We start from the raw sequence: 26,021 nt of genomic DNA, 5'->3' as shown, positions 1-26,021 counted from the left end.
ATGACAGGATTTGAAGGTTTTCCCAAAATCATAATGGGAAAATATCAATATAAATTACTTAAAAAAAAAAAGAGCAGTACCATTTAGCAATTTTACTGTCTACAACAACATTTGAGAAATAAAGACTGAGGATCATGCACTTTTAACTTGCAAAAATGAACTTTTCCTTCTTATCTTTTTGTTATAATGATTAATGAAAGGTTTTTTTGTTTTGTTTTGTTTTGTTTTTGCCACAGAGGGCATTTGAGTTAATTTCAGACTGTACAAGGCACAGAAAAGTAATTTGAAGGTTATGTTATTAAATGTGACAATAATATTCTAGTGTGTAAGTGTGGATGGCTTGGTTTCATGAGGTTTTTTTTCTTTTCTCGAAAGCTGAAGGGAATGGCAACCCATTCCAATATTCTTGCCTGAAGAATGCCATGGACAGAGGAACCTAGTGGGCTACTGTCCATGGGGTCACAAAGAGTCAGATATGACTGAGCAACTAATACATATAGTGAAAATATCTAAAAATGGGAAACATACTATCATTTGTGCATAAAAATGGAATATATGTGGCATAAATGCAAAGAATTTCTCTGGCATTATATCCAAGGAACTAGCATGCTTGGTAGTCTCATGTTTATATTTTTGTAAATATATGTATGATATCCACAACTGATATAAATAAGTATATATCTATAAATAAACTTTATACATTTATTTACATTTATATTTTATTTATATATATTTTATATATAAGTATACATAAATACTGGAGAAGGAAATGGCAACCCACTCCAGTGTTCTTGCCTGGAGAATCCCAGGGATGGGGGAGCCTGGTGGGCTGCCGTCTATGGGGTCGCACAGAGTCGGACACGACTGAAGCGACTTAGCAGCAGCAGCAGCAGCATACATAAATACAGGTATATTTCAAAAAGGTATATGTATATTCACATGGTTCAAAAATCAAAACAGCACAGAAAGTTTTATAGAGGAAAGACTCTAAGCCAATCCCTAAGCCAAAGTCCTCCCCCAAAGCAACCACTTAAAATATTTTTTGTAGCATTCCAGAATTCTCTTTCCCTCTTTTCCTTCCTTCTTTCTTTTTCTCTTTCTGCCCCGCTCCCTCCACCTGTTCCCTCCCTCCCTTCCTTTCTTTCTTTCTTCACTTTTTGCTTTGGCTGTGCTGCAAGGTTTTGCAAGATCACCAGGGAATTCCCTCCAGAATTTGTAAAGATGGATATTCTCTCTCCACCTTTTTACCACAAAAGATGCATGTTGCCCTTCTGCACCTTCTTCTTTTTTAAAAAATTGAAGTATTGTTGATATACAATATTATATATTATGGGTGTACAATATGGTGATTTACAATTTTTAAAGGTAATACGCCATTTATTGGAGAAGAAAATGGCAACCCACTCCAGTGTTCTTGCCTGGAGAATCCCATGGACAGAGGAGCCTGGTAGACCATGGTCCATGGGGTCACAGAGTGTCGGACACAACTGAAGCAACGAAGCACTCACGCAAGCAAGCACGCATGCACGCCATTTATAGCTATTATAAAATATCGCTAACATTTCCTATGCCTTACAATACATCCTCAAAGCTTATTTTATACATCATAACTTGTACCTCTTAGTCCCCTACCCCAAAATTGTTCCTTCTCCCTTCTCTCTCTCCATTGGTTAACACTAGTTTGCTCCCTATATCTGTGAGTCTATTTCTTTTTTGTTATATTCACTAGTTTGTTGTATTTTTTATTTTTTTGAACATTTTTTTTGGTCATGCCCTGAGGCATGTGGGATATGGGGCCTTAGTTCCCTGACCGGAGCCTTCTGCATTGGAAGGCAGAGTCTTAACCACTGACTGGTGGGGAAGTCCACGTGTGTCTCTCTCTGTTCATTTTTTAAAGCATTTGGAAAATATTTATTCATTTATTTGGCTGCACTCAGAATCTTTAGGCATGTGAATACTCCAGTGGCAGCACGTGGGATCCAGCTCTCGGGGATCAAACCCATGCCTCACCCCAACTCCTATACCGGGAACGCAGAGTCCCAGCCACTGGACCACCAGGGAAGTCCCTGTGGGTATCTTTTGAATTAGTGTTTTTGTTTTCTCGGGTATACATCCAGGAGTGGAATTTCTGGGTCATATGATAGTTCTATTTTTAGTTTTTTGAGAATCTTCCATGCTGTTTTCCACAGTGGTTGCACCAATTTACATTCCCACCAGCAATGTACACAGGTTCACTTTTCTCCACATCCTTGCCCATCCTTTGTTATTTGTGTTCTTTCTGATAATAGCCATTCTGATGTATATTTCAGGGGAGAGGTGCTATCTCATTGTGGTTTTGATTTGTATTTACCTGATGATAAGTGATGTTGAGCATCCTGTGCCTGTTGGCCATCTGCAAGTTTTCTTTGGAAAAATAACTATTGTGGTCATGCCTATTTAAAAAAAATTTTTTTTGTATTTTTGCTGTCCAGTTGTAGGAGCTGTTTATATATTTTAGATATTAAACCCTTATCAGTTATATCATTCACAAATATTTCCTCTCATTCAGTAGGTTGGGTTTTGTTTCTTTCTTTGTTTTGGCTGCACTGCATAGCTTGCAGGATCTTAGTTCCCTGACCAGGGGTCGAACCCATGCCCTCTGTAATGGAAGCATGGAGTACTAACCACTGGACCGCCAGGAAATTCCCTCAGTAGGTTGTCTTTTCATTTCATTGGTGGTTTCCTTTGCTGTGCAAACACTTTTAAATTTAATTAGGTCTGATTTATGTTTGCTTTTATTTCTTTTGCTTTAGGAGATAGAGCCAAAAAAATATTGCTGTGATTTATGTCAAAGAGTGCTAAACCTACATTTTCGTCTAGGAGTTTTATGATTTCCAGTCTACATTTAGGTCTTTAATCCATTTTGAGTTTTCTTTTTGGATATGGTGTTAGAGAATGTTCTAGTTCCATTCCTTTACATGTAGGTGTCCAGTTTTCCCAGCACCACTTATTGAAGAGACTGTCTCTTCTCCACTGTATACTCTTGACTCCTTTGTCGTAGTTTAATTGACCGTAACTGTATACACCTTTCTTTTGTCACTTAACAATGTACTTGGAAAGTTTTCCATATTCATACGTCAAGAGTTCTCTCAATCTTTTTCAACAGGTTAAATCCCACTGGGTGTGTATACCATAATTTAACTGGCTCTGAACTGAAAGACAATTGAGCTGTTTCCTAGACAAAGCCTCTAGACTTCGCTGACTGAGCAATTGACCAAGCAGTCAGCACAGGCTTATAAAAGAGAAGGGAGACACTCTCCTATCCCAGATAGGCTGAGGGCAGAGGTAAGAGCAGGACAGGGAGGAAAAGTAGGGATGGGAAGTAGGAGGTGAGAGGCAAGGTGGGGGCTCCCCTGGTGTCCTGGGAGGGCTTTTCCTCTGGTGCCTCCACCACCCACTGCTCTGGCTCAGTTTCTCCTCCACATTCTCCTTACTTCTTGGCCTTCCCCAAGGTCTAGTCCTGACTCTGCCCAGGGAACTTCCCAAGACCTCTCAGTGGGGGTTGCAGAGGGTTGTTGAGGTGTAAGGACCTGAGGTTTAGCTCTCACTAGAGCTTCCCTGGTAGCTCAATTGGTAAAGAATCTGCCTGCCATGCAGGAGACCCTGGTTCGATCCCTGGGTCAGGAAGATTTCCTGGAGAAGGATTAGGCAACCCACTCCAGTATTCTTGCCTGGAGAATCCCCATGGACAGAGGAGCCTGGGGGGCTACAGTCCATGGGGTTGCAAAGAATTGGACATGACTGAGCAACTAAGCACAGCACAGCACAGCTTTCCATATAGCCTTCTCGCTACTCTCAGCTCCCTTGGCACAGGCTCCGGAACCTTAAGCAAGAACTGAATGGTTCAATGGCCTTCATCTGGCCACTGGTCAGCTTCCCTGTTTACTCCGCTGGCAATCTCTTGGCTCCTAAACTTAGGTTGCTTCGGGCTAGTTGGGATGGGATGAGGAGGCAGAAGCAAAGGCTGGCTGACACCCCTCCTCTCACTCAACAACCCCATCAGCAGATTATGCCTCATGGTTCCTGTTATGCAGGACCCTCTGATTGTGGGTGAAATACTGTCTGGCAAAACCGGAAGGGGATGTCTAGAGAGGGGTGGTGGCTCCCTCCACGTCACAGAGCTAGTGTTGAAATGTCCTCAGGTGGGGGTGGATTCCTATCACTTGGTCCAGACCTCTCCAGGCCCTTCATCGCTCAGCTCATTGGTGAAGTGGGGTAAGCCAGGTGAGGAGGCCAGAAGATCTGGGTTTGGGAGGGAGACAGAAAATCTGACCAAGAGTCTTATGGTGGCTTCCTGGCAGGAGTGAGTGGTCATGGCTTGGCAGATGACACAGTTGCTGCTTCTGGCTTTGGTGGCTGCTGCATGGGGTGCCCAGGTCCCCAGAACTCCACGGGCCAGGACAGACCTGCTCAATGTCTGCATGGATGCCAAGCACCACAAGGCAGAACCAGGCCCAGAGGACAGTCTACACGAGCAGGTGAGGATGGGGTGGGGTCTGGGGTAGGGGAGAGTGCAGACCCCCAAAAAGGGAGAAGTTAGGGTGATGGGAAGATCAGCTTTGGGAGTGATGGAGGCAGGAGGGTGGCAGGGAGGTGATCCTGGGGGACCTCTCCTAGGAGGTCACTACAACACAGGGAGGACTATTTATCTAGCGCCCTCTATGGGTCAAGTGTTTTCCTCACATCTTGTCTGTGAATACCTACTTGGTAGGTGATAGGAAGGAAATGGCAACCCACTCCAGTGTTCTTGCCTGGAGAATCCCAGGGACGGGGGAGCCTGGTGGGCTACCGTCTATGGGGTTGCACAGAGTCGGACACGACTGAAGCGACTTAGCAGCAGCAGCAGCAGCAGGTGGTCTCTATTTATACAAATGAGGAAATGGGCCCAGAGAAGGCACAGGTAGACATGGGAACTAAGAATCCAGCCGGGAGAGGGACTGGTGGTAACTTTCCCAACCTTCACTATGTGCCAGTCCATGGAGCTCAAAGTCATGATAGGAGAGACAGGTCCCTCATGGTCACCATGTAACAAGGAACTACAAATAGGCCAGGTCCTCACCTCCATTAGGTCTTGATGAGAAAGTGGCAAATCAGATACGCTGGGAAGACTTCCAAGTAAAGAGGCCATTGGCTTGGCCTTGGAGGTTGAGTAAGAGTTTTCCAGGAAGACAAAGCAGGAAAAGGCAGCCTAGCAGAGGACGGTGTGTACACAGGTGGGAGGGTGACAGCATGAGTGGGGCCAAGTCCAGTGTGGCCAGAGCCAAGAACGCTGCTGCCCGCAGAGAAGGGGAGGTGCGGCTGGCCTCAAGGGAAGGTCCCTACAGCAGCTCAGGGACTCTGAGCTTGAAGTTGAACTCCAGGCTCATGAGAAATGTGGGTATCTTATTCCCTCTGGTCTCTCCCTCGGCTCCCTATAAGCCTTCACACTGCTGGGGGCGCTGCAGAGTCCCCAGGGAAAGGTTGGCATGGACTGTCTCCAGGGTCTTCAAGTGAAGAGAGGGAAGTTCAGCAGCCCATGACTTCTGAGCTATTTCCAACACTTCATTTGCTAGTAAAATACCCATAACATAAAATTTGCCATTTATGCATTTCTAAGCATGCAATGCTGTGGCATTAGGTAGATTCACACGCAAACATCACCACCATCACCACCATCCACCTCCAGAATGTTTTCATCTTCCAAAACTGCAAGTCCATATGCACCACCGCATTTTTAGGATTTTTTAAGTTTTAAAGGGGGCTTTAAAGAACCTTTAGTAGCACTTCCTTTTTGCCAAGAAATGGTGCGCAGATCTTTGAGGAAGACAGGTGATTGCAATTCAGAGGGACATAGGCTATGTGAGAGTGGCTGGTTTTCTGGAGCCTCTCCAAAACGGGCCAGGAAGTATTTTTCATTACATGTATTAATCCTTTCAGAGGAGGAAACCACTGACCCTGGCTGGCAGGTCAGGGATGCAGTGGATGGGGTCTTGCAAGTTGACCAGGATTTGGGCATCTGAGGAATGGTATGCACAAAAAGCTAGGGAAGCCTGGAAGCAGACTCTGCAGCAGCAGCTCCAGGCATGGGCTTGGTTATTGGAGAGGGGTCAGTTTGGCTCCGCCGTCAAGGACTTTCCTTAGTTTCTCCTGAGTGTCCAGACCCATCACAGCTGCCCCCTCACTTGAGCCTGCATGCTAGAGTTCATCTCAGACATTTCAAGCATCATGATCACTCAGCTCCTGACTCCCAGCCCACAGAAATTCCTAAAAACCACAATCACTTCTCCCATCTTGTGTATGTGTGCTAAGTCGCTTCAGTCATGTCCAGCTCTGTGTGAACCACTGAACTGTAGCCCACCAGGCTCCTGTGTCCGTGGGACTCTCCAGGCAAGAATACTGGAGTGGGTTGCTGTGCCCTCCTCCAGGGGATCTTCCCAACTCAGGGATTGAACCTGTGTCTCTTACATCTCCTGTATTGGCAGGGATTGAACCTGTGTCTCTTACATCTCCTGTATTTCCCACTAGCACCACTTGGGAAGCCCCTTCTACCTTCTTACCTGCCTTGAATTTACCTCTCCAGGATTGCCTCCCACATTTAGTCCCATGGCCCATGGCTGGGCCATGTGTGGGTCACTGCCACTCTGCGCCCCTCTTCTTTCAAGACCTACCAGGAGTCCCCTCACCTGGGCTTCCAGACCCTGAAAGAGCCAAACCAGCCCCCTTTCTTCCACCCCCCACCACAACCTGAGTCCAGGATTCCCCCTCTCCTCTCTGTCCTGAGTTAAAACCCTAACCTTACCATCCAAAAAGGGTGCAGCTTCCTTAAACTCTGTAAAACTGGAGTAATGATCTTTCGACTGGGACCATTATCTTCAGTAAGAGAAGATAAAGTGCAAGAATCTCAGGGACTTTGCATCTGCTATTTTCTGTGCCCCCAGTGTTCTCTGTATCCCCCCTCCCTGCCCCTCACTAAAACCATAAGCTCAAGGAGGTCAGAGATTTGATCTATTTTGTTCATTACAGTATACTCAGCAGCCAGCACAGTGCCTGCACTCAGTTAATACCAGCTCAGTGCAAAATGAATAATATAAATAACCCAGATAACGTGAAATAACTTTGTTAACAGTTTAGAGATGTACAAATAATAATGTCCCCCCAGATGATGATTCCCCAGATCTCCCACGTCCCCTGTGTTACTTTCTGCTAGAAGGTCAGTATTATTACTGCCTCTACCCCAAAATGAGGGCTCTCAAGTCCAGGCTTAGGGGCAGCCTCCCCAGCTAGTGATCCTCTGGATGATCTACCCAAGGCAGAGGAGCCAGAATATGGAGGAGATGGCCACGGTGGCTCAAGGACTTAGCCCCATATCTTCCCCTCCACAGTGCAGCCCCTGGAGGAAGAATGCCTGCTGCTCTGTCAACACCAGCATAGAAGCCCATAAGGACATTTCCTACCTGTACAGATTCAACTGGGACCACTGCGGCAAGATGGAGCCTGCTTGCAAGCGCCACTTTATTCAGGACACCTGTCTCTACGAGTGCTCACCTAATCTGGGGCCCTGGATCCGGGAGGTATGGGCACCAGCCCCGCAGACAGGAGCTTCAGCAGAGGGCAGAGTCCACTGGTCACTTGCAGGGAGGGTGTGGTTCATGAATTCTGGTCTGAGGGTGATAGAGGCATCGCCCCCACCTTCCCAACCCTGACCCCATCAAGGCTATAGCAGCTGAGATCCCTGACAGACTGGCTCCCTCCCTCCCCTGACCCCTCCAGGTTAACCAGAGGTGGCGCAAAGAGCGGGTCCTGGGTGTGCCCCTGTGCAAAGAGGACTGTCAGAGCTGGTGGGAAGACTGCCGCACCTCCTACACCTGCAAGAGCAACTGGCACAAGGGCTGGAACTGGACCTCAGGTGAGGGCTGGGGGGGGCGGGGAGTGGGAGGGGGAGGTGGGGGTGTGGAAGGGTTTATGGAGATTTGCGGTTGTGGGGTTGGTGGAGCAAGAGATGGTTCTGGACCTAGTGGCTACAGGTCTTCCATTCTCCCCACAGGGTATAACCAGTGCCCGGTGAAAGCTGCCTGCCACCGCTTTGACTTCTACTTCCCGAAGCCTGCTGCTCTGTGCAATGAAATCTGGAGTCACTCCTACAAGGTCAGCAACTACAGCCGGGGCAGCGGCCGCTGCATTCAGATGTGGTTCGACCCCTTCCAGGGCAACCCCAATGAGGAGGTGGCGAGATTTTACGCTGAGAACCCTACTTCTGGGTCCACACCCCAGAGGATCTGACCCCTCCTGCTCAACTTGACCCAGATGCTGCCACTCTGGCTCCTTAACTAAGCTGTTCTCGCTGCCAACACCTGAACATCTTCCTTACCTGCACCCAACCTGGGTGATTATCTCAGTTCAACCCAGCTCCACTCTCTCAAATGAGGAGGACTCATAATACCTTGGTCATTGTTTCCTGATCCAAAATCCTATGGGGATCCTCTGAGAGTTTATTCTAATAAATATATCCATGTGTGTACTGTATTTTATAAATAATTTGGGGATGAGTGGGTTGGGAGGTGGTAGGCATGCCTTATTGCTCCATCCTTCCTATTGAGAGGTCCCAAAAGGGACTGGGCTAGCTTGAAGTTCATCAGCAAGCAGAGGGTGGAAGTTCATCCTTAGCCTGGGGCTCTTCTGCACTGGCCTTCCCCCTCCTATACCACAAGAGAACAAGAGAATTGGTGGAGGGAATCTGGGGAGAGACTGGCAGATGAGTTATTGGCTCCTGGAGTTTCTTTCCCTTTCCTTCCCTTACTAGATGTGGGCTGGGAAGGAGATATTGGTGGGCAGACCCTCATGAGGAAAGCTTGCATTGTCTCCGTTTAGTTTTTGTTTTTAATGACAATTCTACAGTGAATAACAATATACATAGTAGAATGCTATACTGTTGGATTCCAGAAGAGGGATTGCTGGGTCAAGGAGCATTTGGATTTATAATTTTGATAGTTATAATTCTACAGGGGTTGTATCAATGTGGCCCCCACCAGCAATGTACGAGTGCCTTATTTCCCCATCATGTGGTCAACACAGTAGAGCATCACACTTTGAATGTTCTACTAAGCTGATTTTCTTCTAAACTGATAGGTGGGATAAAGGGCATCTCAGTAGAGTTTTTCACTGGCCATGTTTCTTACCACGAGAACAAGGTTTCTGAGATCTTTCCATATTGATCTACAGAGACTAGTTCATTCTTTTTCATTGCTGGGCAATATTCCATTCTATGTATTGATCACACTTAATTCATTCATTTACTGATGGACATTTGAGGGAGGGAGGTTCATTCTTTTATGGCCTTGACATCTTTGAAAGTTATTTTGTAGAATAACTCTCAGTTTGGGTTTATCTGACTGAGGTTCTGCATTTTGGACACGAATATCCTGAAAGCAATTCTGTGTGCTCTTGCTATGTCGTGGTGGCGGGGGGCATAGGTGTCAGGTTGGCCCATTCCTGAGGACGTTAACTGGTTGGGATTGGGTCTGCCGGGTTTCTCCGTTACTTTCCCCCCTTTTGTAATTAATAAGTATGTTGTAGGTAGATATTTTGAGGATGGCAAATATCCTATTCATCATCAAACTTTCACCCTGGAGTTTTACTATCTGATGGACGCTTTTTAAAAAATGAAAATAAATACCAAAAAAATGTTTTATTTTTGTGACACCCCCCTCTCCAGCCCTTTAAATGCTTTCCCATGGTATCTGCTGGAAAAACCAAACTCCTTCAGTGGCCCAGAAGTCCCCTCCTCTCTGGGTTCCTAGAATGTTCTTGTATATTCTGCAGGCTGACTCGCTGTGTTCAGTTGAGCTTCCTAGAATGTTTTGATACTCTGCAGGCTGACTTCTTGTAGCCACTTAGAGTTCATCCTATGATTAATTCCTCAAAAAGAGTCAGACACGACTTAGCACAACAAAATGACTTCTGACAACCCAACCAAAAGAACTTCTCACCTGGGTACTTTCTCATCACATCACGGGTCTTCTTGTATAGATATCAATTCGCTGTGCTTATTGTCTGACTTTCCCTACAAAACATACACACATGAAAGCAAAGGCCGTGTCTATGTCATTTTGTGTCGGATCCCCTGGGTCAGTGTCTCGCACAGAGGAGGTGCTTAGGAAGCAAAGGAATCCATGCACTCAGTCTGTCGGTCAACAGATGCCTTCTGGCTGTGTCAGCCGACACGTAGGCAACTAAGTACCTTGTACTCTCTGGTGGGGGCAGACAGACCTGATAACTGACAACTCTTAGCACACTGAGCTGAGGGTTTGCTCCAGGGGAGCACAGAGTGTGGCGCAGTCCTGTGGAAGCCCAGAAAGGTGAGGGAAGGTTTCCAGAGAAAGCGTAGTGTTGACCAAGCAGATTAGGCAGGAGGAATGACATTTCCTGGAGAAGGTTCAAGAAGTACAAAGGCTTGGAGGTGATAGAAGCACAAGGAGAATTTCTAGGTGGCTAAGATAGAAGTTAAGAGGACAAGGGCAGGAAATGAGGCTAGAGAAGAAACACTGGATCTGCAGTCCTCAGACTCTGATGCCCTCACAGTGCTCTCCTTTCTTCATGAAAGAAACCAGGCTTGGAATCAGACTCAGTTCTGAATCCTAGCCCCTCTTTGCTGCCTGGGAACTATATTTTTCTCACCTATGAGGATGCGTGGTAAGCAATTGCATATGATGCTGGCTCGCACTCAGGAAAAGCTCCAGCTTCTCCCATCCCCACTCCCTGCAGCCCAGAGCCCCTACCCATGCAGGGCCAAAGACCTTCCTGTTATTTTTGTCTGGTCACAGAGTAGACTTCAGTTTGGGGTCCACAAGGATGCTGACGGCTAACTTGGCTGATATTAAGCTTGTAATCCAGGTGGATACTCTCAGGATCGGCTTCACAGTGGCTGTTTGACTGTGTTCCTGCCTGTTGGCCAGGTGGTCTGAGCACTGGGGTCTCAGATTCAGAGCTCGGCATGAGGTTCAGCAAGGGCAGGGACTCCTCATGGGTTAGAACTCATGGGTCCAACTCACCTCCCACTTGCCAGTCTTTTCTTCTGAACCCCTGAGTTCTCAGGGGTCAAACATGACTCCTGAGTGGATGGACTATCAGTTCAGTTCAGTTCAGTCCAGTCACTCAGTTGTGTCCAACTCTTTGCGACCCCATGAATTGCAGCATGCCAGGCCTCCCTGTCCATCACCAACTCCCGGAGTTCACCCAAACTCATGTCCATCAAGTCGGTGATGCCATCCAGCCATCTCATCCTCTGTTGTCCCCGTCTCCTCCTGCCCCCAATCCTTCCCAGCATCAGAGTCTTTTCCAATGAGTCAGCTCTTCGCATGAGGTGGCCAAAGTATTGGAGTTTCAGCTTCAACATCAGTCCTTCCAATGAACACCGAAGACTGCTCTCCTTTAGGATGGACTGGTTGGATCTTCTTGCAGTCCAAGGGATTCTCAAGAGTCTTCTCCAACACCAGAGTTCAAAAGCATCTATAAAGTCCAATTTATAATCAACTTCTGGTGCAGGGGCAGAGAATGGGGGACAGGGAAAGCCCATCCTGATGAACACATACGTGAGCTTGGGTGCTCAGTCCTGTCCATTTCTTTTGCAAACCCCTGGCCTATAGTCTGCCAGGCTCTTCTGTCCATGGGAATTCCCAGGCAAGAATACTAGGGTGGGTTGCCATTTCCTACTCCAGGGGATCTTCCCAACCCAGGGAGAGAACTGGTGTCTCCTGAGCGTCCTACATTGGCGGGCAGATTCTATACCACTGTGCCACCTGGAAAGCCCTTAGATGAGTGTATAGGAGAATGCTTTGGGGCATTCCTATACACATGGCCATGCTTCTCCAATCAGGAGAAGGCTGAGTTGGGCTTGTAAAGCCAGGAGGGATGTCTGGGGGTCCTAGCTGCCTTCTACCTGCTCAGGTGTTCAGAGGGCTTAGTCCTCCCAGATTGTCTGTCACAAGATTCAGGAATGGCTCACTCTGCGGGAGAGGGAAAGCAGGGCACAAGATGGGGGTCTCCTGGGAGTCCATTTCTTCCCTCCTCCCCGCATTGGAGTCAATTTCTTTGCAGGCCTATAGGGCTTTCCTTCTTGGCTGATTCTCCTCCAGTAATCCAGCTGCCTCTTCTGGCTCCCAGCTCCCCACTTCCTTGCTCCATGGGCCCAGACCGGTGCCCTTTACAAGCACTTTTTTTTTTTAAACTGAGACCTTTTTTAAAATTTTTGTTAATTTCTTGGCTACAGTAGGTCTTTGTTGCTGTGCTCAGGCTTTCTGTAGTTGCAGCGAGCAGGGCCTATTCTGTGGTTGTGGTGTCCAGGCTTCTCATTGTGATAGCTTCTCTTGTGGAGCGAGGGCTCTAGGGTGCTTTGGCTTAGTAGTTGCAGGACTCAAGCTCAGTAGCTGTGGTGCAAGGGCTTAGTTGCTCTGAGGCATGTGAAAATCTCCTTGGACCAAGGGTCGAACCCATGTCCCCTGTATTGGCAGGCGGATTCTTAACCACTGGACCACCAGTGAAGTCCTCCAACAGTATTGAGGCCCTATATTCTTTAAACTTCTGCTGCTATGTGTAGGCTGATGGCTTCCACATCCAACATGGACCCTTCCCTGGGTTTTCTCTTTTACCACAACCTCACACCACGTTGCACATAGCACCTCAACACAAGAGAGCTCAACGTTCTCTCCTGAACTTATTTCTTCCTCCTCTTTTCTTTTTCTCCACCAGTGGTAGCAACCTGGCCTCCGAGGGTGTAAAAAGGAAGGCTCTGTTCCTGGCTGGGGTAGGAGTAGGGGGCGAGGAATCTACATTAGAGCAGACTGTTGGCTGCTGGAGAAAGTAGACTTGTGTGAATGGATGGGGGAAGGGAGGGGAGCTAGGGCCTTGGGACAACGGAGGCTCTAGTAAACTGAATATCTGTGATTTTACAGCTGGAAGTGGGTGATGCCTGAGGCTGATGAGATTGAAGAGTCAGTGGCTCTATAAGCTGGGGATATGGGAACTCTGCACTCTGTATGCTGAGTGCTGAAGAATTGATGCTTTCAAATTATTGTGATGCTGGAGAAGACTCTTGAGAGTCCCTTGGGCAGCAAGGAGGTCAAACCAGTCAATCCTAAAGGAAATCAACCCTGAATATTCACTAGAAGGACTGACGCTGAAGCTCCAATCCTTTGGCCACCTAATGCGAAGAACTGACTCATCGGAAAAGACTCTGATGCTGGGAAAGATGGAGGGCAGGAAGAGAAGGGGACAACAGGGGATGAGATGTTTGGATGGTATTACCGACTCAATGGACATGAGTTTGAGCAAATTCAGGGAGACAGTGAAGGACAGGGAAGCCTGACATGCTGCAGTCCATGGGGTCGCAAAGAGTAGGACATGACTGAGTGACTGAACAAGAACAACACTCTGTTCAAGTGCCCTGGAGCTTGGAAGCCTGTGCTCCAGCCTTTGCCCTGCAATGAGCTCTGTCCTGATTCTCTGGGTCTCATTCTCTTTATCTGTAAAACAGGATGAGGGGGTTAGAAGTGGAGCAGATTATTTTAAAGGATCCCAGCAATTCAGGCTGCAAGGTTTTCTCAGAACTGAGTTTAGGGGAGAAAATGGAGTAAGTGGGGCTCAGTAATTGACCTTGGGCCTGTACTATTAATCCTCACACTCCTACCCACCACCCTCCCATGGAGGCCTGGCTGGAGCCCACATGCAATAATTAACTCCTGGGTGGCCTTCGCCCTATCCTAAGAGCCTCTCCTGGGCCACATTCCTACGGCCCGTCTCCTAGGCCACTAAGCCCTTCTGTCCCCTAGAGTGAGGCAAGGGGGACTGCAGAGCAGAAAAGCCTGAGCCAGATGAGGAGCCAGCGTTCCTCCCAGGTATGTTAGCTACACACCCTAGGGCACTCCCAGAAAGCACTAAAGGATCTGAACTGGAAGGATCCACTCTGGCAGGATCCCTAAAAGCAGAGAATCCAGAAGCAGAATCGGGGCCTGCCCAAGGTTAAACTATAAGTTAGTAGAACCCAGGACTTTGCCTTTCAGCACTGCACTGAGTGCTCAGAGCTTTAAGTCTGGGACCATGTGGGGAGGGGTGGTGGTGTCAGGGTCATGATTGGTGTGGGGGTGGGAGGGGAGAAGGGAGGGGCAAGCTGGACCAAGATCTGAGCTGAGACCAGGAAGATGGGGAGGGGCTTACAGGCTGATTTATGTGGCATGGAGGGGAAGAAAGCACTGGCTCTAGAAAGAGGCCATAGCAAAAAAAGAATCGCCAACTGACTGAGTGGAGAAAGGGCTTTCTCAGCCCTCCCAGTACTCCCCCAGGAGTCTGTTAGTCACCCCATGGGAGCCTCCGCAGAGCAAAGGTACAGGGGGCAAAAGCTGAAGGAGCCCTGGATTTGAGGGTCCAGAGTTGGACTTGGGTGGTCCCTACTGTGTGCTGCGGTTCATGGGGTCGCGAAGAGTCCGACACGACTGAGTGACTGAACTAAACTGAACTGCACTGTGTGACTTGGGGCACGTTCCCCATTCCCAAGTGATTTCTCAGTCCGTGCCCAGTTGGCTTGTGATTGTTAGGGCTTCCCTCCTACATTTAATCCTCAGGTAAGGAAACTAAGCCTCAAGATAATGTGAGTTATTTTCCCCCAAGGTCAAGGGGGGGTGGAGGGAGTGTGAGAGCTGGGATCCGAAACCCTGTGCTCTAAACTGTTAGACTCTGTGCTCCCAAAGGAACCTGATTGTGAACCATGTGGCATTTCCGAGAGTTAAGATGTCTCCTGTGCTCTTGGAGATCAGGGAGTGACAGGGTCCATGGAGAGATAATTGGATCCTGGAATGAATGAATTAGTAAATGAATGAACACCTAAACAGTGAACAATAAACATGTGTAGCAGGATATTGGATTGTGGAAGGGTGAAAAGTGAGGACACAAGGAGGATGAGGAGAGCTTTGTGGGAATTTAATTCCAGGTTTCCCCAACCCCTTAGGGCAGAGTCAGCCTGGAGGCCACTCAGCTCAGCCCCCATCCAGGAGACCCAGGCACGATGCTGGAGTTCTTTAGGAGATGGGGAGCAATGGGAGGGCAGGGCAACTTTGTGAGCAGGGAGGATGCATAAACTTCAGGAGCCATGGGAAATGAATTCTGGGCGTTTTAGGAGAACCAGGCACCTGGTGAGCAGAGGGGTGCGGGAGCAGGCACCTCCCAAATCTCAGTGTGAGAGGTCAGGAGATTGATATGCTATCAAGAGGCTAGCTCTGGGGCAGGGTTCAGGAGCCACCCTGGACCCCGGAGGTGAACTGTTGCTCATGTCCACCTCCAAGCCTTTGTTCTCTGACATTGCCCCAGGTCACAGGGTCTCTGAGAGTGGCTAAATAATGAAACTGGAAAGAGCTGGAAGCAGGGCTTTAAAAAAAAAAAAAAAACATAGATCTGCATTTGGAGCTCCAAAATTAAGATACTGTTGTAAACTTTTACACAGTCATTTGTTGTCAAAATCTCATCTGAGAATGAACGCGAGGTTATTATTTTAATTATTCCAATAGTGTAGCTATTTCCCCATAGAACATGTGCTTGATCACTGAGTGCATACAATTGTATTATCTTATTTTGCATTACCTTTGATAAATTGCCAGCGAAAGAATGTCGTTCTGCCATCTACAGGGAGTAAGTCATTAGCGACTTCAGTCACTGACCTTTTGTTGTTCAGTAAAGTCATGTCTTACTCTTTGTGATCCCATGGACTGCAGCATGCCTGGCTTCCTTGTCCTTCACTATCTCCCAGAGTTTGCTCAAATTCATGGCCATTGAGTTGGTGATGTCATCCAACCACCTCATCCTCTGTTGCCCTCTTCTGATCCTGCCCTCAATCTTTTCCCGAATCAGGGTCTTTTCCAATGAGTCAGCTCTTCGAATCAGGTGGCCAAAGGATTGGACCTTCAGCTACAGTATCAGTTCTTGTTGTTGTTGTTGTTCAGTCACCCAGTCATGTCCGACTCTTTGCAACCCCACGGACTGCAGTGCACCAGGCCTCCCTGTCCCTCACCATCTCCTGAAGTTTGCCCAAGTTCATGTCCATTGCATTGGTGATGCCATCTGGCCATTTGATCCTCTGATGCCCTCTTCTCCTGCCCTCAATCTTTCCCAACATCAGGGACTTTTCCAATCAGTCGGCTCTTCACATCAGATGACCAAAATACTGGAGCTTCAGCTTCAGCAGTCCTTCCAACAAGTATTCAGGGTTGATTTCCATTAAGATTGACTGGTTTGATCTCCTTGCTGTCCAAGGGACTCTCAGGAGTCTTCTCCAGCAGTTTGAAGGCATCAATTCTTCCGTTCTCCACCTTCTTTACAGTACAGCTTTCATAACGATATGTGACCTCTGGGAAGATCATAGCCTTGACTATATGACCTTTGTCGAAGTAATATTTCTGCTTTTCAACACACGGTCTAGGTTTGTCATAGCCTTCCTGCCAAGAAGCAAATGTCTTTGGATTTCATGGCTGCAGTCACCATCCGCAGGGATTTTAGAGCCCACGAAGAGGAAATCTGTCACTACTTCCACCTTTTCCCCCTCTGTTTTCTATGAAGTAATGGGGCCAGATGCCATGATCTTAGTTTTTTTTTTTTAAGTTAATACTGGACACCTTCAGACCTGGAGGACTCATCTTTCGGTGTCACATCTTTTTGTCCTTTTATGCAGTTCATAAGGTTCTCACAGCAAGTACCCTGGGGTGGTTTCCCATTCCCTCCTCCAGTGGATCACATTTTGTCAGAACCCTCCTCTATGGCCCGTCCATCTCGGGTGGCCATACGTGACACAGCTCATAGCTCTATCAGGTTACACAAGCCCCTTTGCCTCAACAAGGCAGAGATCCACAAAAGGGTAGCTTCAGTCCTACTGGTGAATATTAGGGTTGATTTCCTTTAGGATTGACTGGTTTCATCTCCTTGCTGTACAAGGAACTCCTTATCTTTGACAAAAGAGGCAAGAATATACGATGGAAAAAAGACAACTTCTTCAATAAATGGTGCTGGGAAAACTGAAGAGCTACCTGTAAAAGAGGGGCTTCCCAGGGGGTGCTGATGGTAAAGAACTAACCTGCCAATGCAGGTGATGCAAGAGATGTGGGTTCAATCCCTGGATTGGGAAGATTCCCAGAGTAGGAAATAGCACCCTACTCCAGTATTTTTGCCTGTAAAATACCATGGGCAGAGGAGGCTGCAGTTGCACAGTCAGACATGATGGAGTGACTGAGCACAACAAGCACAACATGTAAAAGAATGAAATTAGAACACTTCCCAACACTGCGTGCGTGCTGAGTCCCTGCAGTCTTGTCCAACTCTTTGCAACCCTATGGACTGTAGCCCACCAGGGAATCCCACTCTGTCCATGGGATTCTCCAGGCAAGAATACTGGAGTGGGTTGCCATGCCTTCCTTCAAGGGATCTTTCTGACCCAGGGATCAAACCCATGTCTCTTACATCTTCTGTACTGGCAGGTGAGTTCTTTTCCACTATCCACCTGGGAAGCCCTCCTAACACCATACACAAAAATAAACTCAAAGTGGATTAAAGACTTACATTTAAGGCTGGAAACTATAAAGCTCTTAGAGGAAAACAGGCTTAGCACTCTTTGACATAAATGACAGCAAGATCTTCTCCAACCTATCTCCTAGAGTAATGGAATAAAAGCAAATATAAATGAATGAGACATAATTAAAATTAAAAGCTTTTGCATAGCAAAGGAAACAATAAACAAGATTAAAGTACAACCCTCAGAATGGGATAAAATTACAAACAACTGATGAAGGATTAATCTCCAAAATACAGGAGCCCATACAGCTCAATATCAATAAAACAAACAGCCCAATCAAAAAATGGGCAGAAGACTAAAACAGACATTTCTCCAAAGAAGACATACAGAGGGTCAATAAGCACATGAAAAGATGCTCAATATTGTTCAATATCAGAGAAATGCAGATCAAAACTACAAATAGCTATCACCTCACACCAATCAGAATGGCCGTCATCAAAAAAAAAAAACTACAAACAATAAATGCTGGAGAGGATGTGGAAAAAAGGGGACTTTTTTGCGCTGTTGGTGGGAATATAAATTGATTCTAATTTCAGCCACTATAGAGAACAATATGGAGATTCTTTAACAAAATAGGAATAAAACTGCCATGTGATGGTTCCACTACTAGGCATAAACCCTGAGAAAACCACAATTCAAAAAAACTCTTGTACCCCAATGTTTACTGCAGCACTATTTACAGTAGCTAGGACATTGAAGCATGGGCTTCCCCTGTGGCTCAGCTGGTAAAGAATCTGCCTGCAATGCGGGAGACCTGGGTTCGATCCCTGGGTTGGGAAGATGCCCTGGAGAAGGGAAAGACTACCCACTCCAGTCTTCTGGCCTAGAGAATTCCATGGACTGTATAGTCTATGGGGTTGCAAAGAGTCAGACAAGATTGAGCGACTTTCACACACATAGGACTTGGAAGCAACCTAGACATCTATAGACAGATGGATGAATAAAGAAGTTGTGGTACATATATACAATGGAGTATTACTCAGCCACAAAAAGGAACAAATTTGAGTCAACTGTAGAGAGATGGATGAACTTGGAGTCTATTAAGCAGAACAAAATCAGAAACAGAAAAACAAATATTGTATATTAACACATATATATGGAGTCTAGAAAAATGGTACTGATGAATCTATTTACAGAGACGACCTGGAGATGCAGATGTGGAAAATGGACTGGTGGGCACAGTGGGAGAAGGAAAGGGTAGGATAAATTGATACACTAGCATTGACCTACGTACACTATCCTGTGTAAAACGGGTAACTAGCAGGAAGCTGCTGTGTAACACAGGGAGCCCAGCCTGGCACTCTGTGATAGCTGTCAACTACAACAGATGCACAGCTTAAAGGGAGGGGATGTATGCATACCTATGGCGGATTCATGTTGCAGTTTGACAGAAAACAACAACATTCTGTAAAGCAATTATCCTTCAATTAAAAAAAAAAAAAAGATGCTCAACTTGAGAATTGCGAGTTAAACTTTATTTGGGGCAAAATGAGGTCTGCAGCCTAGGAGGCAGCACCGAAGATAGCTCTGAGAGACTACTCCAAAGAGGCAGTCGGGGAAGGTCAATATATAAGGTTTTGGTGAAGGAGGAGTTTAATGCAATCAATTGCTTACTTTACAAGAAGTTTTCTGCTAGTCGTGAGAATCTGATGTCACCATGAAGGGATTTATTGCTTCTCTAGATATGAGGAGATGCAAGGATTGGAATCATAAAATCAACTCCTGAAGATATCTAACTATCTAAAGACCTGTCCCACCAGATTCCCTGGGGCACATTCCACCTTGAACTTCCTCAGAGGGTGTTGAAGGTCAACAGCTGCAGCAGCACAGGGCTCAATTTCCACAGAGGCAGGTGGCAAATGCCCTTGTGCAGACGCTGCCACTGCTCTTGGCTCTTGCCAATGCTCAGTGCCCATTTGTAGTTGACACAACCTAGAGGAGTGGAATGGCGGGGGGTGCTCAAGAAAGAGGGTATGACTGATTCGTGTTGATTTACAGAAGAGACCTCCACGGCACTGTGAAGCAATTGTTTTTATTGTTAGTCACTAAGTCGTCTGACTCTTTGCGACCCCATGGACTGCAACTTGCCAGGATTCCCGGTCCTTCACCATCTCCTGGAATTTGTTCAGACTCATGTCCCTTGGATCAGTGATGCTATCTGACCATCTCATCCTCCACCGCCCCTTTCTCCTTTTGTTTTCAATCTTTCCCAGGATCAGGGTCTTTTCCAAAGAGTCAGTTCATTGTAAAGCAATTATCTTCCAATTCCCTGGTGGCTCATGATAAAGCATCTGCCTACAATGCCTACAATCCCTGGGTTGGGAAGATCCTCTGGAGAAGGAAATGGCAACCCACTCCAGTGCTCTTGCCTGGAAAATCCCTTGGACGGAGGAGCCTGGTAGGCTACAGTCCGTGGGGTGGCAAAGAGTTGGACACGACTGAGTGACTTCACTTTCACTTTATCTTCCAATTAAAAAAAAAGGTACCTTTTTTTTTCACCTTGTGACTAGAAGCAACCTTCTACCGAGATGTGTGGTTCACTCAACTCAATAGCTCTTACACTGTGTGTGATTTCAGCCAACAAATCTTAAAAGTTTAAACTCTGAAATATTTGCCTTCACGGATTTCAAAGGAGAGATTGTGGACCTCTGGCAATCTTCTGGCTATTTCTGAATTTTGCCCAAACTCCACCTGTCAGTTGCACCACTTGATCCTCAAGACCTTGTAGAAAAGCCAGGAAGGTATTGTCTCAAAAGGCTGTGTCTGATCCCAATCTTCCTGAGACTAGGAAGATTAGAGTTACTAGGGCTCAATCCCGCCCTAGACTCCACCCACCCTCCTAATTTATTATTAACAGCCTGAGGACCCACTTTGACTTTCCTCGCTGCCTTCAAGGAAATTGGTTCTTCAGAGACAGGCATGGCCTGGAAGATCACACCACTGCTGTGCCTTTTAGTGTGTGTGGCTGCTGTGGGGGCAGCCCGGCCCGGGACTCAGCTTCTCAACGTCTGCATGAATGCCAGGTACCATAAGGAAAAACCAGGTCCCGAGGACAAGTTACATGGACAGGTAGGCCGAGGGGTCATCTGGGATGGGGAAGAGCTGCCTCAGGGAACGTCTGCCCCCGTCCTTGGTGGAGGCAGGGAAGTTCCCTGAACAGCTCTTTCTTCAGTTTGCATCGACTCTTTTACATGTACTGCGTGCCCAGTGTGGTCAGAACAATGCCTAGAGCTCAGCTTCCCGGTTGTTGAGTTTCTGTGTTACTCAAATCAGGAAGCAGGCCTGGAGAGACCTTTTGAGGGGAAGGAGGGGGTTGATTTTCTTTTTTTAATTCTTTTTTTTAAAAGTTTATATTTGGCTGTGTTGGGTCTTCGTTGCGCCCCACAGCACAGGCTCTTTGCTGCTCTGTGCAGGCTTGGTTGCTCTGTGGCATTTGGAGATCTTAGTTCCCCTATCAGTGATCAAACCCATATCCCCTGCATTGCCAGACAGATTCTTAACCACTGGACAAGCAGGGAAGTCCCCTTAATATTCTGCTTTTATACTAAATTCTAGGCCATGGATTTTCATTCATTCATAAGATCATTGTGTATTTCTGTAATTAGAACTCTACTGGGGTTGTGGTTCATTTAACTTGCTTCCTCACCTTCAGATTTTTATCACCTTCCCAAAGAGGCTTAATCTGGTCATTCCAGAAAACTGAAATGTCCTGTTCCTCTCCTGTTTTGCCCAAAGCAATTATCCAGTGCTGTTTTCATTTTGTTCCCAGTTCCTAGAAAAACGCCTGGGTTAGAAATAGGAGCTCAATAAAAATTTGAATTAATGAATGTTGTGATGACTGCTACCCCTGGGATCCCACAGTCTTGGAAAACCCTGTCCCCCAAAAAGGGTCCCTCCACCTGATATTTCTCTGAAGACTGTTGGGGAATCAAGGACTGAAGGGGAAAGGCAGGAATATTCTGGTTGTGCTGGGTGTGAAGGCTCACCCTTGAGTCCCTCTCCCCTCCCCCACCTCCAACAGTGCAGCCCCTGGAGGAAGAATGCCTGCTGCTCTGTCAACACCAGCATAGAAGCCCATAAGGATATTTCCAGCCTGTACAGATTCGACTGGGACCACTGTGGCAAGATGGAGCCTGCATGCAAGCGCCACTTTATTCAGGACATCTGTCTCTATGAGTGCTCACCTAACCTGGGGCCCTGGATCCAGGAGGTATGGGCACCAGACCCACAGACACAAGCCTCAGCAGAGGACAGCCCCCTAGCTGACCCACCCCCAGCCACTTGCAGGGATGCTCCAAGAATTCTGGTCTGAGGAGGGTCGTGGGAGCACCTCTTTTGCCCCTTTCCTGTTTGCCCATTTCTGTTCCCCTCTAACCATCAGTTCAGTTCAGTCACTCAGTCGTGTCTGACTCTTTGTGACCCCATAGACTGAAGCACGCCAGGCTTCCCTGTCCATCACCAACTTCTGAAGCTTACTCAAACTCATGTTCATTGAGTCGGTGATGCCATCCAACCATCTCATCCTCTGTCTTCTCCTTCTCCTACTTTCAGTCATTCCCAGCATCAGGGTATTTTCAAATGAGTCAGTTCTTCACATCAGGTGGCCTTCAGCATCAGTCCTTCCAATGAATACCCAGGACTGATCTCCTTTAGGAGGGACTGGTTGGATCTCTTTGCAGTCCAAGGGACTCTCAAGAGTCTTCTCCAACACCACAGTTCAAAAGAATCAATTCTTCAGCTTTATAGTCCAACTCTCACAACCATACATGACTACTGGAAAAACCATAGCTTTGACTAGACAAACCTTTGTTGGCAAAGTAATGTCTCTGCTTTTTAATATGCTGTCTAGGTTGGTCATAACTTTCCTTCCAAGGAGCAAGCATCTTTTAATTTCATGGCTTCAGTCACCATCTGCAGTGATTTTGGAGCCCCCCAAAATAATCTGTCACTGTTTACCCATCTATTTGCCATGAGGTGATGGGATCCTATGCCATGATCTTAGTTTTCTGAAGTTTTAAGCCTACTTTTTCACTCTACTCTTTCACTTTCATCAAGAGTCTATTTAGTTCTTTTCTTTCTGCCATAAGGGTGGTGTCATCTGCATATCTGAGGTTATTGATATTTCTCCCAGCAATCTTGATTCCAGCTTGTGCTTCACCCAGCCCAGCATCTCATGATGTACTCAGCATATAAGTTAAATAACCAGGGTGACAATATACAGCCTTGACATATTCCTTTCCCGATTTGGAACCAGTCTGTTGTTCCATCTCCACTTCTAACTGTTGCTTCTTGACCTACATACAGATTTCTCAGGAGGCAGGTGAAGTGGTCTGGTATTCCCATCCCTTGAAGAATTTTCCACAGTTTGTTGTGATCCACACAAAGGCTTTGGCATAGTCAATAAAGCCAAAGTAGATGTTTTTCTGGAAGTCTCTTGCTTTTTCTATGATCCAATGGATGTTGGCAATTTGATCTCTGGTTCCTCTAACCTTAAAACAACCTAATTATAGGGATGAAATCACCAGGCAATTTAACCTAACTCCTGACTTATGCTCTCCTGAATAGATACCATGCCTTGCCTAACCTGTTGATTCTTTTCCTAGATTAAAAAAGTAAGGATGAAGAATTACTTAAGTAGCTAAAAAATGATTAACTCCGTACCTTCAACAGCTCCCTTAGCAAACCTGCAGGCAAGTCGCTGGGCAATATGGTATCTGAAGTCAGCCAGTCGGTGCACAAGGGAGAACGATGCATAATCTAATTTCCTGCCTTAATGATTCCTTGAGGTTCTTTCCCCTTTTCTCCTTTAAAAGCAGGCATGGCTGAACATAATCTAGAGCTGGCCTCAGGACATGAATTAACTCCTCTCCAGATTGCTGGCTTTTCTTTTTTTAAATGTATATTTTTATTTATAATTTTATTTATTTATTTATTTATGGCTGTGCTGGGTCTTCATTACTGCGTGGCCTTTTCTCTGGTTGCAGTGTATGGACTTCTCATTACAGTGGCTTCTCTAGTTGTGGAGCACGGGCTCTAGGGCTCGAGGGCTTCAGTAGTTGTGGCGCTTGGGCTCCATTACAGTTCTCCAACTCTAGAGCACAGGCTCAATAGTTGTGGAGCATAGGATTAGTTGCTGCACGGCATGTGGGATCTTCTCCAATCAGGGGCTGTATGCATGTCCTCTGCATAGGCAGGTGGATCTTACCCACTGTACCACCAGGGAAGTCCCATTGATTCCTGGCTTTTGAGCAGAGAGCAGCTAAAACTGAGTTTGGTTAACAGTGGAGTCATTGCCTCTCTCTCAGCCCTGGACTCCATCAGGGCTGTAGCAGCTGAGATCCCTGGCTGACTAGAGCCCTCCTTCCCTGGTTCCCCACCCAGGTGAATCAGAGCTGGCGCAAAGAACGGATCCTGAATGTGCCCCTGTGCAAAGAGGACTGTCAGAGCTGGTGGGAAGACTGCCGCACCTCCTACACCTGCAAGAGCAACTGGCACAGGGGCTGGGACTGGACCTCAGGTGAGGGCTGGGCAGGGGTTTGGAAGGGGTGGTGGGGGTGTGGAAGGGTTTATGGAGACTTGCAGTCGTGGGGCTGGTGGAGCAAGAGGTGATTCTGGACCCAGTGGCTACAGACTTCCATCCTCCCCACAGGGTACAACCAGTGCCCGGTGAAAGCTGCCTGCCACCGCTTTGACTTCTACTTCCCCACGCCTGCTGCTCTGTGCAATGAAATCTGGAGTCACTCCTACAAAGCCAGCAACTACAGCCGGGGCAGCGGCCGCTGCATTCAGATGTGGTTTGACCCCATCCTGGACAACCCCAATGAGGAGGTGGCGAGATTCTATGCTGAGAGCATGAATGGGGCTGGGCTCCATGAGGCCTGGCCTCTGCGTTTCAGCCTGCTCTTATTGTTGCTCTGGCTGCTCAGTTGAGCTCCTATTATTTTTTGACACCTGGAAATCCCTGCCCCATTAAGCTCCACAGTCAGTTTGTTCCTTGGTGGAAACTGTTTGAATAAAAAGTCAATCACCCTACATGTGTCACATAAGTTATTTGAATGTGAATGGAAACGTGACTTTTGCTTTCCAGTACCACCGACTAAAACTAGGTAGACTCAGTTTTCAGTTCTGATACTTGCTATGATTTTGCCAAATAACTTTATTCTTCCAATCTAGGGGATATTCATAGCTCTCAATTTCATTTTTCACTGCAGCTTTAATCTAGAGCCAGGCAGAGGACTTTATCATTTGAATTGGACCCAAGTATTCCTGGGCTAACTGGAATATTTGTTCTGTCCTTTTCTCAGCTCTCCAACAGAAGGGAGGGGAATGGAAGTGTCCAGCATGAACAGCATGTTCTGGACAGCTGGCTGGAAAGAGGTGAAGGGTGACTGAGAGAGCTCTAGACCATCTAATACAGCACTATCTGCTGGACACTGTCCAAAATTCTTTATATATTTTATTCCTATAAGGTATAGATGCTTTGTCTATATTCTGTTGTTGTTCAGTCACTCAGTCATGTCTGAATCTTTGTGACCCCACGGACTGCAGCATTTCAGGCTTCTCTGTCCTTCACTATTTCCAGGAGTTTGATCAAATTCATGTCCATTGAGTTGGTGATGCCATCAAACCATCGCATCCTCTGTTGCCCCCTTCTCTTGCCCTCAATCTTTCCCAGAATCGGGGCTTTTCCAATGAGTTGACTCTTCACATCAGGTGGCCTAAGTATTGGAACTTCAGCTTTAGCAACACTCCTTCCAATAAATATTCAGGGTTGATTTCTTTTAGGATTGACTAGTTTGATCTTTTCGCTGCTGTCCAAGGCAATCAAGATTGCCAGGAGAAATATCAATAACTGAAGATAACACCACCCTTATGCAGAAAGCAAAGAGGAACTAAAGAGCCTCTTGATGAGGGTGAAAGAGGAGAGTGAAAAAGCTGGCTTAAAACTCAACATTCAAAAAACGAAGATCATGGCATCCAGTCCCATCACTTCATGGCAAATAGATATGGAAACAATGGAAACAGTGACAGATTTCATTTTCTTGGGCTCCAAAATCACTGCAGATGGTGACTGCAGCCATGAAATTAAAAGATGCTTGCTCCTTGGAAAAAAAACTCTGACCAATCTAGACAGTATACTAAAAAGCAAAGACATTACTTTGCCAACAAAGGTCCATATAGTGAAAGCTATGGTTTTTCCAGTAGTCATGTATGGATGTGAGAGCTGGACCATAAAGAAAGCTCAGCACTGAAGAACTGTTGCTTTTGAACTGTGGTGTTGAAGACTCTTGAGAGTCCCTTGGATTGCAAGGAGATCAAACCAGTCAGTCCTAAAGGGAATCAATCCTGAATATACATTGGAAGGACTGATGCTGAAGCTGAAGCTCCAATACTTTGGCCA

General features: G+C 46.7%; 2 protein-coding genes across 5 annotated transcripts; both read left to right on the top strand.

Moving 5' to 3' along the window:
* The first annotated feature begins 3,955 nt into the window (after positions 1-3,955).
* On the top strand, positions 3,956-8,541 carry LOC102390798 (folate receptor alpha). 3 transcript variants are annotated; one of them, XM_025266465.2, is made up of 5 exons: positions 3,956-4,085; positions 4,341-4,517; positions 7,401-7,589; positions 7,789-7,924; positions 8,063-8,541. In XM_025266465.2, exons 2-5 carry the CDS (start codon positions 4,353-4,355, stop codon positions 8,296-8,298), a joined length of 726 nt encoding a protein of 241 aa, XP_025122250.1. In that variant the 5' UTR covers positions 3,956-4,085; positions 4,341-4,352; the 3' UTR covers positions 8,299-8,541. The 3 variants fall into 3 exon arrangements, with proteins under 3 accessions (XP_025122250.1, XP_025122249.1, XP_025122248.1); XM_025266464.2 differs by lacking the exon at positions 3,956-4,085 and adding an exon at positions 4,097-4,254; XM_025266463.2 differs by lacking the exon at positions 3,956-4,085 and adding an exon at positions 4,104-4,263.
* Positions 8,542-13,786: 5,245 nt separating this feature from the next.
* Positions 13,787-24,652, top strand: LOC102390454 (folate receptor alpha). 2 transcript variants are annotated; one of them, XM_025266461.2, is made up of 5 exons: positions 13,787-13,907; positions 20,478-20,689; positions 21,642-21,830; positions 24,002-24,137; positions 24,270-24,652. In XM_025266461.2, exons 2-5 carry the CDS (start codon positions 20,540-20,542, stop codon positions 24,548-24,550), a joined length of 756 nt encoding a protein of 251 aa, XP_025122246.1. In that variant the 5' UTR covers positions 13,787-13,907; positions 20,478-20,539; the 3' UTR covers positions 24,551-24,652. The 2 variants fall into 2 exon arrangements, with proteins under 2 accessions (XP_025122246.1, XP_006064768.1); XM_006064706.3 differs by having other exon boundaries at positions 13,815-13,907; positions 20,516-20,689.
* The last annotated feature ends 1,369 nt before the right edge of the window (positions 24,653-26,021 follow it).

This window comes from Bubalus bubalis, chromosome 16, assembly GCF_019923935.1.
Source record: "Bubalus bubalis isolate 160015118507 breed Murrah chromosome 16, NDDB_SH_1, whole genome shotgun sequence".
NCBI lineage: Eukaryota > Metazoa > Chordata > Mammalia > Artiodactyla > Bovidae > Bubalus > Bubalus bubalis.
This window is presented reverse-complemented; position numbering and strand designations above follow the sequence as displayed.

Coding starts and splice junctions, on each gene's coding strand:
- LOC102390454 (XM_006064706.3), top strand. CDS start 13,884: ATGAGGAGCCAGCGTTCCTCCCAG. Junction 20,690..21,641: donor AGGACAAGTTACATGGACAG/GTAGGCCGAGGG, acceptor CACCTCCAACAG/TGCAGCCCCTGGAGGAAGAA. Junction 24,138..24,269: donor GGGCTGGGACTGGACCTCAG/GTGAGGGCTGGG, acceptor TCCTCCCCACAG/GGTACAACCAGTGCCCGGTG.
- LOC102390798 (XM_025266465.2), top strand. CDS start 4,353: ATGGCTTGGCAGATGACACAGTTGCTGCTTCTGGCTTTGGTGGCTGCT. Junction 7,590..7,788: donor TGGGGCCCTGGATCCGGGAG/GTATGGGCACCA, acceptor TGACCCCTCCAG/GTTAACCAGAGGTGGCGCAA. Junction 7,925..8,062: donor GGGCTGGAACTGGACCTCAG/GTGAGGGCTGGG, acceptor TTCTCCCCACAG/GGTATAACCAGTGCCCGGTG.